Source organism: Leptinotarsa decemlineata, unplaced genomic scaffold, assembly GCF_025532065.1.
Source record: "Leptinotarsa decemlineata unplaced genomic scaffold, Ldec_3_MD MMD2_tig00078363_RagTag_RagTag, whole genome shotgun sequence".
NCBI lineage: Eukaryota > Metazoa > Arthropoda > Insecta > Coleoptera > Chrysomelidae > Leptinotarsa > Leptinotarsa decemlineata.
Window position 1 is genome coordinate 1,188,213 of NW_027412728.1, and position 16,681 is coordinate 1,204,893.

Genomic DNA, 16,681 nt, shown 5'->3' on the forward strand with positions numbered 1-16,681 from the left:
GTGACACGTTTTGGAAGCCATGCTTCAAAAGGAGTATTACTTTCCTCATCCAGTAAAACTACTTGAATGGATTTACCATATCGCGTAGAATACATTGACATTTTTTCTATTTTATATTTTCTATCAATAGGGCGGTTATAGGTTTCTTCTCTGAAGCTTCACTTTGTTGAATTATAGCAAAACTTATTTTTCCAATGTCAAATTTCAAATTATCCATATTCATAAATATAGTGAAATTACGGTTCAAAAATATAAACTATGTTCACCTTTGCGATGATGATGTTCACTTCTTGGATTGGTAAATACTAGCTGTTGTCGTCAACACAACTCAACAAATACTCACTAACTATTCAAATACGTTAGGTAGTCTAAACTGAGTGAGAATATATGATACACTAAGCTTATATAGGAAATCATCCTCGAAAAGAGGAAGGGGTTCAAGGTTATGCATCGATGACAGTTATATCTCAAGGTCAAAGCACAAGTCCAGGGCCATGCCTCGAAGATATATGATGTGACATAATACAAGGTCAAACATCGAGGTCACGTATTGAGCAAGGATAAATCTCAAGGTCGAACCGCATGGTCACATTGAATGTGTATAATGCAAGATCGTGAGGTATCTTTTAAGGCCAAACTTCAAAGTCACATATTGAGGAAAAGACTCAAATCTCAAGGTCGACACCCATGTTCAAGGTCATATCGTCCGACACGTAACTGAAAATCATATGACGTCATTCAAGGACAAGGTCAAATGGTGGGGGGAAGTCCTCAAGCGGCCTTAGACAACTACTTCCGTACTCTCACCATCTGACCTGAAAGACAACTCACTCACCTTACAAACTAATCGGCTTCGTTGAAAAGCTGGGTTTATTTGGCCGAGTGTGAATAGGTATGTACCACAATAAACCCTTATGGGTTGCGGTGGAGGGTCGAATAGACTCACTTACTTTAGACCTACCTACCTATACCTTAAAAATTTCTACAAAAAGTCCGCGGTGGTATATGTCTGTCTCTGAGGTATAACTCACAATAACTATTTTTCATCAATAACTTTTTTATCAAGCAAGCAATTTTTAGCAATACAGCATTGATCCTTATCCAATTGAGTACTTTAAGTACATTGTTCATTTAATATACATCAATACGGCTTTTTACAGCATGTAATTTAAATAAATATTTTCGAAGATATTACAGATTGAAAATATGTTTTAAATCTGTTTGAATATGTTTTAAATCTGTTTTTCCGTTAATCAGCTGTCGCCCCGATACAAACGACAACTCTCAGAAGTTGAGAAACTTGTGCGAGCTAAGGACTGACGAGGCCTTACCTTTTAACGTGTGATTCCTAACACGGTTGCAGAATCATCCCAGCTTCAACCAGATGAATCTCTCGAGAAAAATATCTGGTCAAGGCGGGAATCGAACCCACGGCCTTCCGATCGTGAGTCGGGCGCACTACCAGCGCGGCCCATTCCACAATTAAGGGACATGTCCTATTGCGGCGGTATCAACTCAAGGAACGACGGCGCGTGCCTATAAATAGCGCGTCTGAGGCTGCGCTTCACTCTATAGCACTTTATAATCAACAGCGACCGCACTCGTTTATATGTATTTTTAGTATCAGCATTGCATCCGTGCGGAGCCGGAACAAGGTCATCTGCATAAGCTTGCAGATCTACTTTTCTTCTGTCGAGGGCATCAAGTAGACTATCCATCAGGAGCTACCACAGAAGGGGAGATAGTTCCCCACCATGAGGGCAGACCTGGTGTCCCTGAACCTGATGGCCTCGTCTTGAAATGTCGTAGTTGCAGTTCTGTTTACCAGTATGGCTAAACACATAAACTGGGCGCTTATGACTGTGATGATGTGATACTACACCGCCTGATATCTATGATATCAAAACAGGGTCCATATATGTTGTCACAGAGGTTCATATGTGAAAGAACAATTGACTCACATAGTTCTTGATCAAAAAATTTTCTATGGGGATAAATCAATAAATCAATGTCAAACTGGCATACCCGATTTTCAACTTTGATGTGAAGTGCTTCGTGAATTTAAGTTCATGATCAATTTTTTATTAGTCCCAGATTTCTGGCTGTATTTCTGAAAGAAATATCGTCATTAGCCGTGTTGACGTCGCATTTTTATACACTACCCGTTGATATCTATCCATTAGGAATGACTTTATCAAATTACAAGCTCGTATCGAAAGGCCAATGTGATTTAGAATCGCTATTAATAGTCTAGGTATATTGGATGGCAAACTAACTTTCATCATTTTGCCTTAGGATATCATCCGTTACTTCAGTCAACGCGGTGATTATGTGATACATGTGTATCACATACAGGAAGGTAATGATAGTTCCGTGTTGAGAAAGAGTACTATTTGGTACTCTACTGCCCTCTATCGACAGTACGGCTAACACTGATATAGAACGGAATTGTGAAGTGTGTTATCACCCGAAGACGATTGTGAATACTAACAATCGAAACGTCGTGACAGAACTTGGTTTGGAGACTTTTAATTTTTATTTTTCATTTTTTGGTAATAATAATTTTTAATTTTCAGCTTTTATTGATATTTCAATTTCTATATTTTTGGCTTTTGTGTGGTTTTATGTTATTTCCTTGGAATTTTAGTTTTTTTGTTCAAATGAAATTGTTATTTTCGGTTAATCTTTGTAATATTTTTTCAGGAATTTCAAATCAATTTATATTATATTAGACAATGGAAGTCCGAACTGATGAAATACACCACGAAACATTGTCAACCACCTTCAAAGAAACGTGAGAAAACTTTGTTGGGGAACTAACTTTTGGGAACTTTGGGAAAGGATTAACGAGAGCTCACTTCCACAACCTCGGAAAGTATAAATTTTGAATACATGAGTTAATTATATGTGTTATATATGTCACTCTAAAACGACGGAATAGTATTATCAATGGAATATTTAGATCATCACATCCTAATGCTTCGGACTCAATATCTTCCAGATTATATAAAACGAAATCTGTGTTCACTTCCAAAAATGTAAAAAAATCTATTTTATTATCAATAATAATTTATAACCCCGCTCATGGTAGCCTATCCAGGAAGAAAGCAACACCCTTGGGTAAAAGGTTTTCTTCAGACAAGGCCATGAATCTCGATGAGACCATAGATTCAGGTAAATGGTTGAATTACGCAATTAGCATAAATGAATCTGGAATCCTCTAGGAATTGTAGTACTGGACATTACTTGCTGGGTATTGTAGCTATTCAGTGTGGTTGAAAAATACTCCTGAATTTGTGAAAAATGGAATGTAAGTCCGAAACCAAAATCGCAGAGGGTAACATCAAGAGGAGAAAATTTGTGGGTAAGTTTTTATTAAATTTCAAAAATAAGTTTTCATATGGATGGTTTTATTCTGAAATGAGAATTGTTAATCACTTTCGACACTGAGTATAGACATCTGACGAATGTTAGATTTCTCGAAGGCTTCTCTATAGTCGCATTATGAAAATTTGTATCAAAATTTAACGAATAATTTTCGACATAATTTTATGTTTGAGAGCGAAATTTACACATGTCACTCAGTTCACATAGAACTATTTTATAAATATTTGAGTTTTGTATTCATATACTAAATAATCAAGAACTGATGTTGTACTTTCTCAGTGAATTTTTTATTGACTAGAAAAATTTGTAAGTAGTACTGAAAAATTTCATTTAGTTCATATTTGAATTTAAGAGAGGTTAGGTTTTAGTTATTTCAAGTCTAATAACTTGATTTATTATTATATTTACAATGGAATTTACATTTTCTTTACTGAATTTAACAAGTGAACATTCGACGAATAAACATAATCCTGAAATTCCTAAATATCATTTCCAACAAAAAATTGTCTTCAAGATATCTTTTTCCTGGAAACTTGAAGCGACGACGTCACAATTAATTGGTGAAGTAAAAGATAATTGACTAATCTGGTACTTGAAGATTGTCGTCGTCATGTTTTTCAATAAATTCATATTTGCGAGTTTGTCTATTTAAATGGAATCAAAGTCCGGAGTGTAACTTACATTTTCCAAGAAAAATTAGGATCGTTTCACTAATGTTCATTCTACTTGTATCTAAAGCGTGAGTTGATTTTTAAGTCTTTCATAAAAAGTAAAACATTTCATTCATATTTTTGATACCACTTGATTATTACCGAAAATTTAAAAATCGTAAGCGGTGGAAAATAAAAAATAATTTCCCTAAAATTTTTGTGAGAAAAAAAATCGAATAATAGCTTAATTAGATACAAATGATGTTTTGTAAAAATATCGCAGTAACAAAAGTTTGGCAAATATGAAAACTTTGGTGAGTATGTCTTGAATCGAGAATTGTATGGTTTATCAGCGTGTAATGATATTTAATGGATTATTTTACCTAGGAATGGATTCAGCAAAGATCCTTGAGGGTTCGAAAAACAAAAAAATTGAACCTATGGAAGAAATAGAGTTGAAACCCTGGGCTGAATTGCCACATGTAGTTCTGACGAAAATTTTCAGTTTGCTGGATAGGAAAGATGGACTAAATGCATCCGCTACTTGCAGGCATTGGAGGAGTAACTATTTTCAACCCAGGTGAGGACCATTTCATAGTATAATTACTCTTGGTGTATCTTTGTCCATATGACGTTATGAATGCTTAGTTTTCAAATCTCAGGAAAAGTTGAAGGCGTTTCTTGTCAAACCGAGAGCAGAGTGTGAGCATAGGTGGTATTATGAGTAGTTCAATGACTGTCACATACGGTGTACCCCAAGGAACGGTACTAGGTCCTCTCCTATTCATTATATACATGAACAGTATTTTTAGTGTGAACACAGAGGGTAGTATCATAAGTTTCGCTGATGACACCGCTATCTTCTACCAGTCGGACTCGTGGACTAATTTAAAAATGATGGTCGAAACCGATTTTGCCAAATATGATGAATGGTTTAGATATAACAAGCTCACTCTCAACCTAAAAAAAAACAAATACCTACCATTCACTTCTCAATCATCATACTTACCTGACATGGGGCCATTAAAATTCGGAAAAAATTGCGAAGTTCCAGAAGACACCTCGATAAAAATACTTAGTTAGAAAACTAAGAGGGTTTTTGTATAGATTCAAGTATTCGAAAGATTTTTCAGACATAAAACCTAAAAATAGTATATTATGCTCTGGTTTATTCAATATTGTCTTATGGAATCATAGGATGGGGAGGTGTGAGTGATTATCACCTTAACAATTCAAATGTTATCCAAAAGTTGATACTGAAAATAATTTATGGAAAAAAAGCCACATACTCGAGTGACAACATATTCAAAGAGTCTCAAGTACTGGATGTTAGGCAGATTTTCTGTTTCAATATCTTAATTAATGTACAAAAACAAAAAATTTTAACTGAATCTGTCGAGCACAAATATGATATGAGGAGGAGACAAAATAAACTACCCAGATCGAAAAAAACAATAGGCCAACGATGTGCAAACTATCTTGGACCTCGACTTCACAACATGGTACCTGAAACAATCAAAAAAATATATTCTCCTACTTCATATAAAAATAAAATAAAACTTTGGATTATGCTCAGTGAAAGAAAACTCTTCCATGATGCGGTGAATCAAAAATTACAAAAATATTGAACTTGGAAAACAAAAAATTACAAGACACTACCCCTATTGCGATTATGAAAATACACCCAACTATGACAACATATCCAACTATGACAACATACCCAACTATGACAATACCCCCGACTATGATAATACACCCTACTATGTCAACACCAAATATGGTTCATATCTCAATAATATATACGTGACGTGACGTACACATCAATAAAATTGTATGATTTGTACTATTAAATTAAATTTGTCTTGAAACTACAATAATATTATATTTAGGTAAATAAATCACTTTTAGTCTTAAAACTACAATAAATTATATTTAGGTTAATCTATCACATACAAGCAACGGTCTCACCACTGACGCTTCGTGATTTTGTATTCTCGTTTATTCGTTTTATTTGATGATTTTCATATTTGTATCGGTTATTTGAATAAACTTATATTATTATTATTATTATATTATAAAAGCATAGAAAAATTTGGTAATGTGATGATATGTCATATTCAGATATATAATTTCTATTTTTCAGGTGATTTTAATTTTTAATTTACTTCGAAGCAATTTGTTTGTCTCTGCATTGAAAAATAAAATGAAGTAATTTGAATATACAGAGATATTCAAATTCCAGTCAGGTAAATTATGGGTAAAACTTCTAAATTTCCAACTGTATATTTTCCTTTTACTACAGCAACGTTCAAAGAATTTTTGAATAGTTGACACCCACAACTTTTGAATTCAAAATACGGAACTGTATTTTAGACAGATATTTTCCGATCGGTAATGTTCAAAGGATATCATTAAATTAAAGTTTTCTCAGAAAATGCAGCAAGTACCTGAAATATGTTGATATCATAATTCACTTATAATTCCCATGTAGGACACCTCCCAAAAATTGAAGGAAACTTTGAACTTTCATATCATCTGTCCCAAAAATATAATTCTTACAATATGTACCTGTATTCATTCATAGTAGACAAGAAATCTCCAAATTTCACCCAATTTATCTTTAGAATTGTATGCAGGTATTCAGGTATGCAGGTAAGCATTGTATGTATTAAGTTTTGATTTTACTTATTTTCTTGATAGAAATATAAAAAATATTATATTTGATTTTCAAATGAAGAAATATGCTTGATTTATGAAAATGTAAATCGATCTTGATGAAATATCTGTCACCCTGTGATTGATATTGTATTAGGTATATATGAGTCAATGATGATGTTTCAATAAACAGTAAATAGAAATCACCTTCAACTGAGAAATACTCACAAATTATTGATTTTATATAATAAAACGTACATTGAAGACCCTCCCTAAACCCTTCATTAAACAGAGAGAATGAGTGCTCATACTTTAGTAACATACTCGACCTCATTCTTGATACAGTCACACATGAAAAAATATATTTTTATCGTGAATAATACCGCAAGACTTCAAAATTTTATCGGTAAATTTCCTTTTTTTCACCGAAAAGTTTCCTATTCAATAATATCATCGCAGCAACCAGCATGATAAAACCATGGTTTTGCTCTATTGCTGGTTGTTTGATTGGTATTGGGTTCAAAAACGGACATTTATCTGAGATAATGCTGAGCAGTTTCTGATATAGCAAGATGTTTTGCATGCTTCCGCTCATAAAATTTTACTTCATCAAACATATATGCGACTGCATTTCAAGCGGAAATTTACGCTATTGAATTGTGTGCGGATAGATTGGAAGAATCCAAACTCATATACAAGTCAATAAAAATATTCTCGGACAATCAAGCGGCATTGGAAGCTCTTGACTCCTACCGAACAACATCTAAATTGGTGGCAAATTGCCAAAAACGACTCTCCTCGATGGGAAGACTTAACAGATTGTGTTTGGTCTGGATTCCTGGCCATACTGGCCTGGAAGGTAATGAGGCTGCTGACTTCCTTGCAAAGGAGACTGCTGCAAGCAGCTTCATCAGACCAGAATCTGTCATTGGCATAGCTTTAGGTTTTGCCAAACAAACATTGAACACACACCTGGATAGCAAGAAGATTTATGGATTTCTGGCAGAATCTTCCAGGATTGGCTCACTCTGAGGCGTTTATTCACCCTTTGAAGCTTGTTACCCAACAGTTGTTGGACCAGTTGTTGTTCCAACCAAAAAGCTGGGTTAGGTTCGTAAAAGTTCGACTTGAAGGATCTCAGCCGACAAAGTGGGAGGCTAACAATGAATTGATGGATGTAGCCGTTACTTCGTGGTAGGATCAGCATGAAAAAAGATAAATGAAACTTCCTATGTTTTTTCATCACTTTCATTTGTAACGAAATGTCCTTATAAGACACAACTTTAGTAACGTTGTTTACAAATAAAAATGGTAAAAACATAGAAAGTTTCATTTCTCATTTTTCATGAGCGGCTAACTTCAAGCGAGTCTTGGGCGGATTCCTGTTACGATGTATTTGAAATGTACGAATTGAGCGAGCTCAAAGTCTGAGCCAGATTTAATAATCTACGGAGAATTCGGTTTCGAACATTATTTCTTGAAAGGATTTGTATTTTTGTTAATGATAGTTTTCAAACAATTTTATCCAAGTCCAATTTATTCCAGGTTATGGGAGTACCTGGAAATCCGGTTCACACCTGATAAACTTGACAGTGCTAGGTTTCTAAGTGGCACGCTTGGAAGAACTATAAAAAACGTAAGCGTGTTTTTAAACACTTCATCAGAATACTGCTTGAAAGAGTGCATCAAGTTTTTGCAGCACTTAGCAGTCAACAACAACTTGAGATCATTGAACATCATTCCGCTTTTTTCTGGAGTCCAATCACGTTCGGAACTGTGGAGTGTACCAGAGTAAGTTTGAACAGTTTATTTTCAAATTGATTTAGAACCGCCAAATTTTCAAGTGAATAATCATGTTCACTGATTCAGAAATAAGTTGAATTGTGAGAATACTGTATTTTAGTATGAAACCGAAATATTGACTTGGTTTATTTGTTCCGGAGATATAACTAAAATTTTGAAATTCTGTTCTATTGTATATCTAGCATATTGCGATAAAATTTACGTTCCTACTTTGATACAATTTGATGTAAGTCGCTTACAAAAAATATAAGACAATTGCATTCGTCTTTTTTATGGTGTGAGAAAATTCAACCATATATCCAAGTTCGAGAAGTCAGGTTGGTTAACAATTGCTAAAACCTGGGAATTTCACATACTTGTCAAAAGGCATAAATTCTTCATTTACAAAAAGCCAAATAATATTTATGAAAGATATAGAACTTTCAAATCTCAGAGTAATTCGAGGACACGAAACCGTCACACTTTTATTATTCCAAAACACTCGACAGTCTGCTTTTCTCGTAGTTTTATTTACAACTCTATCAAACAATATTATACTCTGGCCAGTGAATTTAGGCACTACTCCATACTCAAGAAAAAGTTGAAAACATATCTGAAGTCTTTTGGATAGATAATATATTCATGTTATGCCTTGCTCATATGGTTTTCCCTTTGTCTCACTTCAGTGTATTTTACCTTATTTAGGCTGAATAGATTTATAATATTTACTAACTTTGAAATTTATAGCTTTGGTTTTTTTTTCTTAGTTTCACAAATATTCATGAACTAATCACTTATCAATGTATACCAGGTAATTATTTTTATATTTCTATATAATACATGCTATCCCCTAGGTTGAGTTGTAAAACTGAACTTCGCCCTTTCATTGATTTTTGTATCTACTTATTTTTTATAAACAATTTATGTTATCGAAAAAAGCCCATTTATAATAATTATTATTATCATCTTCTGTGTTTTAGTTTTAATGGGTTTGTTTTGGATTCATTCTACGCCAAAGGCTCCAGTTCAACCTTTCAACTTGGGTACCTTCAACTATTTTGAATGCGTTTCTGTATATTTGCTAGCTATTTTTTGAGCAGAAATAATTATGTAATATCGTGAAGTTTTTTTTTTTCGATTTTCCGAAAGTTTCAGTAGACTCGAATAAATATTCAATACTTCACTTTGCCTTTTCTCTAAGGGGTCAGGAATGGTTATCGGATGTCACTTTGTGAAATTGAAAACAAATTTCTACCTCTCTAATATCAGTACTGGTCAAAATATAAAAACTGAGAAATTTCTAGAGAATCTTAAAACTGGATACATTATTTTCAATAGAATAGATTGCAGTAATATCCAGAGCAGCTTTTTCAGACCAGAACCTGTCATTGGCATCGCTTTAGGCTTTGCCGAACAAACATTGAACACCTGGATGGCAAGAAGATTTATGAACTTCTGGCAGAATCTTCCACGATTGGGTCACTCCAAGGGTGTATTCACCCTTCAAAGCTTGATACCAAACAGTTATTGGACTACAGTAGGGATGAACTACGATGTCTAACAGGCCTTCTTACAGGTCACTGTCATTTGAATTATCATATGCAGTGACTCGGACTGTCGGAAGACAGTGTCTGTCACCTCTGTTTGGAAAATGATGAAACAGCAGAACACATATTTTGCGCTTGTCCTGCTGGGGACCGAATCAGGTTTTTAGAGTTCGGCAGAGCCGTACTCTTATCATCTGACCTGAAAGACCACTCAACATACAAACTAATCTGCTTCGTTAAGAAGTTGGGTTTATTTGGTCGAGTGTGAGCCACAATAAACCCTTGCGGGTTGAGGTGGAGGGTCAAATAAACCCACTCACTTTGGATCTAACCTAATATCATCTGCTTAGAAATATCTTCTGTCTGAAAATTTACTTGGTTTTCTAACAAATGACGTCGAAACGGTGAATAACGCTCGATTCATGAATTTTTTTGCTGATTTTCCGATAACCATGTATTTCAAATGATTATTTGAGCTCTTCAGTTGACATATGACATCATTTTTGATTCGAATACTGTACTGATATGCACATATTACTTCCATATTTTCATTTACAGTTCTATTTGGCACTTGAGGCACAAGTTGGTAGACCAGCTGAAGGAATGCCTATCAAATCTCGATACTTTCAGCATCGGTTGTGCTCCAGAACTGTTTTCCAGGTCTCTCATTTATTTATTGAAAAGATTGAATCCTTCGGTGAAAAAGATACGTCTATCTTCTTACAAAACCTCGCCTTATCTGCCTGGAGTTATCTTTGATCCAGCTTTGATACGACGCTTTACAGAGTTACAGGTAAGCCAAAGTTATACGCTGTCACACTAACCTTCTTAACCTTCTCGCTGTCAAAAACGTTTCTGAAATGTGAAGTATGAATCCTGGTACGTTTGTATTTAGGTATGTACAAAGTTTCAGAAAATTTATAGATCTCAGAAATGTCCTAATTCAAATACATTTTTCGAATCGATTCAAAAGATCAGTTTTTGTAACGTTTTAATGTGATCTCTGAAACCAATTTGAATACTCATTGAAACATTGCATGGTACTGAAGAACACTTGATAAAAATCCATATCAAACTTACTCATTGAATTTATTTTGATATTTACAATAAAAGGTTTACGAAACCTCGACACGTGTTTCGATTCCTTTAAATAGATTTCCTCATCTTCAAATTCGACATATAATTCCTTGGAGCCAATATTTCTAACTATTGAAGATTTGATACCTATTCCGTTTAATTGGAAATAAATCCAAGTAATGAATTCTAAACAGAACTCTGTTAATTTTTCAGACCGTTTGATTGGATTATTTTTCAAAAGAAACACAATGTTTTTGAAGAAATTTCACACCGCACTTTTATAGAAAACTTTTTCGGTACTACTGAATTCGAATAAACTTTCTTAGTACTTGTAGATTATTTTCTCAGGTAGATTTTTGATAGTTTTTATCATTTCATTTATAACCTCTCCATTATATCTCAAAGTGTGGTGAGTTTATATTCTTCAGAAATTTCATTTATAATTATTTTTTGGGGTTCAATAATGAATATTACTGGACTTTTTTCCCAACACCAAATCGTTATTTTTACACCTCGACACGTGTTTCGATCACCAAGTGATCATCTTCCTCTTGAAGATGATTGAAGATAAAACTTTATCTTCCTCTTGAAGATGATCACTTGGTGATCGAAACACGTGTCGAGGTGTAAAAATAACGATTTGGTGTTGGGAAAAAACTCCAGTAATATTCTTTACTACACCAAAGGTTCCAAACAGTACATCATGTGGGTTCAATAATAGTAAAATTATCTTTTCATTTTTCCAAAAGAATGGATCAACTAAAAATCTAATAATTCGCTCTGAAATTTCATGTTATAAACCCATGCTAGAGGAGTTCAGAATTGTGATGTGAATCTTTGAAACTACTTTTGTTATCTTTTCACATACATATAGTCAGTGGGTATACTTGAAGACTGGCTATAAATCAATTCATCTAAAGGGATAATTCAAGCCTGTCTCAACTCCCTACACTGTGGGTTAATGAACTGGCACCAATCAGAAAACAACTAATCCCCTGGCTAACACCACGAAGGGCATTGGATTATATCCGACAGGTGTCAGTGCAGGATTCTTCACTGAAGTTATTCCTGCATATGCTGTTGGCGATACAACTACCACAATGAGCGAATTATTCCATTGGATGATTTGATTTATAGCTAGTCTTCGAATATGCCCACTGTCTATATGTAAAGTGTTCTCTCCTTATACGAGGAATTGGGCAAATTTCGAATATGCGGTCGGTTTCTTCCTTCACAGGCAGATGAGGCGAGGGTAAACCTGTCGTTTGTTGTTCGTTTCAGCCAAGTTCGAGGGATGATACTCCGATTTTCAATTATCAGGAATCATCGACTTTGTGTTGATGATAGACACTACCTTGCACTGACGAGTGGCCAAACAGCCCGAAATCGGTTGGCAAGTGTGTTTCAATGATTGAAAATCTATTGCGGCAGTTGTATCGCCAACAGCATGTGAAGGAATAACTTCAGTGAAGAATCCTGCACTAGCAACTGTCGAATATAATCCAATGCCCTTCGTGGTTTCATCCAGGGGTGTAGTTGTTTTCTGATAGGTGTCCATCAACCTACAGGGTAGGGAGTTGAAACTGGTCTGAACGAATTGTTTCATTCCGTCCCGAATAGTATACTAAGCGTTTAATTTGAAAAAAATTAAAACGTTCGAACAGGAAAGTTTCGAATATCTCGGTTCTGGAACCATTCAATACACTTTCACATAATTTACAAAATATTCATTTATATGAGCAAAGCTTCCAAGATTTAAATCTCGATGGAATAATTTTATTGTCATTCCCTTTGAAATATATACAATTCAATCGCATCATGTTATCATTTTGTGAAATTTGCATTTTATATGATTTCAAAAATATACCTACAATAATAATTTATTGAACGTGTTGTATGTATGATATTCCACGTAATCCTAATATAATTTGAATATGCAATAGTATAAGGTACTTTTCTATTTAGTAATTCAAAAGAACAATGAATGTTTTGAGTCTTTTCAGTTATTGTTTGCATGACTTCATTCATCCTTATCTTTCCAGAATAAAGTACCCTCATTTCAAAAATACAGGAGAATGTTTTCTCGAAAATGTGTTGAGAATTGATATTTGTGGTCAGATAAAGTCAACTCTTAATAATAGTCAATTTCAAATTACGTCAGTGAATAAAGTTTAGTTGTATTTTTCGTAATCAAAGTGCTGTCTTTAAAAAACAAAGAATATACATAATATACCTGCCTTTCTAAGAGAATCAAATGCTGATGGTTTTCAAATTTTGATTCTGTAACAAATAAAAAATCTAGTTGTGTAACACTTCATTTGATTATCTATTCATCTATTCATCTTTTCATTTATTCATTTTTTACCAAACAGACCACACTGTTAACTAAAGTTATATGATTCGATTGATTCTGAAAATCCAGGAATTTATGAAAAAACAATGTTATGCAAACGATTTCATGATACTAATACAAAACAAAGTTATTGCTCAATGAATATTATGGTAAATAACGTAAAATAAATCTATTGAAAACACTTTCCACATCAAACCAAGAATAGCTAACGAAGTTAGCACCATCAAGAGATGATTAAAACTCCTCATGATGATGTTAACTGGATTAGCGAAATGTGAGTCGAGCGACAGAATTTTTCTCTTGGTGTGAGACAAGTATTTTCAATATAATTTTGTGTTATTATTTTATGAGTATATCGTTTTTTCAATTTTCAGGTAATATTGATTGATAGCACGCAACTCTCTCGCGGACTGTCTGGGTACTTTTTGAAGCCAAAGCTTAAAAAAGAATGATCATACAGCTTAATCTTCTTTTCGACTTTTGCTCTCATTTCCTCAGCGAATGCAATGGACTGGAACAGCAAACAGTCAGGTTTGTGTGGAATTGAGTACGGTACCATTGAAAAATCCGAGAAGAGAGCTGAAAACAACAAATCTACGTGTAGACTTGTCTTAAATTTTTAATATATCTCCTAATGATAACTGTTTTTTATTCAATCAAACGGCATCAATTTCATGAGTTTCAGTAGCTTCTATCTGTTTTTATTGAATTTTTGTCTGTCCGTAAGATGTATTTCAAAGTCAGAGGGATTAGACAAATCGCAAAGCGTTGTTGTTCTCCTGAAATGAACCATTTATATGTCAAATTTTTCTCGGCCGTATCAAGACAAATTGTTCTTGAAATGAAACAGATATATTTTCTCCACCTTCCTACGAAAAATGTGGGAAACTTGAGAATGAAGAAAGAAAGTAATTCATTCCACAATAAACTCTTCACGAAGATGTGTAGACCATGCAAAGAGGTTACTTTCCGACACAAACTGAAATAAAGAGTCCTATCGAATACCAATTTTTTTTTATAAAAATGAAAAAGTTGAAAGCCAAAACCTTTCTTTCTTAAAAAGTGTTCTTGACTTGTTAGTTTCCAATATATTTGCCATTTCATAAGTTTCGGTTTCATATTAGTCAACCTGGATTCAGATTAACTCCAAAAATTATGCCAGTGAAAATTCCTTTGGTTTTATTCAATTTATAATCTTTCGGGCCGGTGGTCCGTCTGTATGGTCGGAGTTCCAAGTATTTTTCTGGTAATTCATCAACAGTCCCATTGTGTTTTGATTCCTCATTGACCTAGAACTCAAAATTTGAGATATTATATTCATTACAAAAAAATCAAATGAAAGTTCATATTAATTTGATTCTACATAGCTTGACAAATGTGTCGGCCGCTCCGACTAATGAAAAAAATGTTCCATCATACGGAATCGAATCGCGGTCGGACTCTAAGGATCACAGGTCTGACAACGATATTATGTTTAGCTTGGTCCCTGCGGCATGGACGGAGTTGCGTCTTATAGGTATTTATTTAAGGTGTTAATTATATGTTGAATGTGGGTACTTAATTCCAATTGCCCAAGAAATTCAAGAAGTCGAAAAAAATACAAACCTGATCAATCAAAATGTAAATAGTGATTTTTTTATGCACGCATAAATTTACCAAATGGGAAGAAAAGTACAACCAAACCACAATGTGCCAATATCAAAACTACCCTCTCTTCATTATTACTTAATATCCATTCAGTAAGAAACAAAACTTATGAACTCTTTCTCAGATTTCATTCTTCTCACTGAACATTGGCTAAGAGAGGACGAACCATGTTATATTCCCAATTATGTCATTGTAGCCAAATATTGCAGAAGTAACTCGGCACATGGTGGAATTATGATTCTAGCCAATGATCTTATATTAGTGAACATTGATAAGTATGACTTTCTTTCAGTAGAAAATAAATTTGAATTCTCTTTGGTACATGAAAAAAAACAATATCTATATAATTTGCATTTACCGATCACCTAATTCGGATGTTAAAAACTTTTTAAATGAAATTGAAATTCTTCTATCAAACCTACCAATTAACTCACAGATTGTACTCACAGGTGACTTTAATATAAATTACGACCATGAGGAGTGTATGGTAAAGCAGGATCTACATAACTTACTGACCTCTCTAAACTTGACCATGTATGTTAGCGAACATACAAGAATAACCATGTATTCAGCCACTATCATTGACTATATCTGCTCAAATTTGGAAAAACAGAATATTAGCTGTAAGACTGTTCTCGCAGCCCTTTCAGACCATGAAGCATCTTCGAAATGTCACTTCAAACAGTGAATAAAATAAGTATATATAGATACGGACGAATATATAGCAAGGCGAACTACGAATCATTTAAAAACCTATATAATATAACACCATAGGCAAACGTTTGGAACTTTGATGGTTCAGTTAACATGTTTCAAAACTACCTGAGAGATATATTCGAAAAATGTTTCCAATAAAAAAGTTCAAAATCAAAAATAAAGAAAAAAAGCCCTAGATAACCCAAGGTATTGAAAAATTGGCAATAAACTTGAGATCACTACATACTATTAAAAAATTTATAACTGATGAAATTTTCATATCATATTTCAATACATACAGAACAATTTATAGAAAACTAATAAATCTTGCCAAACAACGATTTTGAAGACAAACTATACATGGCTGAAAATAAAGCAAAAGATAAATGGGCTAGAAAAGATAATATATTGCCTACTAATACGGATATAGATCCTAATGTGTTAAACAACTTTTACTGTACGATAGCACAAAAAATAACATCAGAAATACAACTGACAATCCATCCAACTGCGTTTATAAAAAATATAAATATTCAAGATAAGTTTCACCTATGTGATACAGATATATACGAACTGAAGCAAACTATAAATGAAATAAAGAACAAAACATCATTTGGTTACGATGAAGTATCAGTTGAAATTTTAGAAAATCTCCCAGAATATGCTTTAAATATTCTTGGTCATTAATAAATCATTTCATTCTGGCAGATTTTCTACATGTCTGAAACTAGCGATAGTCATTCCGCTTCATAAAGATGGTGAAATGAATGATCCATCAAACTTCCGGCCTATATCATTGCTTCCGACAATCTCAAAAATAATTGAAAAACTGTTCAAAAAGAAAATGCTCAACTTCTGAAATAATCATAACATACTATGCGAATCTC

The 16,681-nt window shown here is 33.7% G+C and overlaps 1 protein-coding gene across 1 annotated transcript; it reads left to right on the plus strand.

Annotated features, from left to right (window-relative positions):
• Positions 1-4,046: 4,046 nt before the first annotated feature.
• LOC141487110 (uncharacterized) lies at positions 4,047-14,078 on the plus strand. The gene is made up of 5 exons (XM_074185907.1): positions 4,047-4,351; positions 4,425-4,617; positions 8,238-8,483; positions 10,580-10,814; positions 13,826-14,078. The coding sequence occupies exons 2-5, from the start codon at positions 4,427-4,429 to the stop codon at positions 13,901-13,903; spliced, it is 750 nt and encodes a 249-aa protein (XP_074042008.1). The 5' UTR covers positions 4,047-4,351; positions 4,425-4,426; the 3' UTR covers positions 13,904-14,078.
• Positions 14,079-16,681: the final 2,603 nt, after the last annotated feature.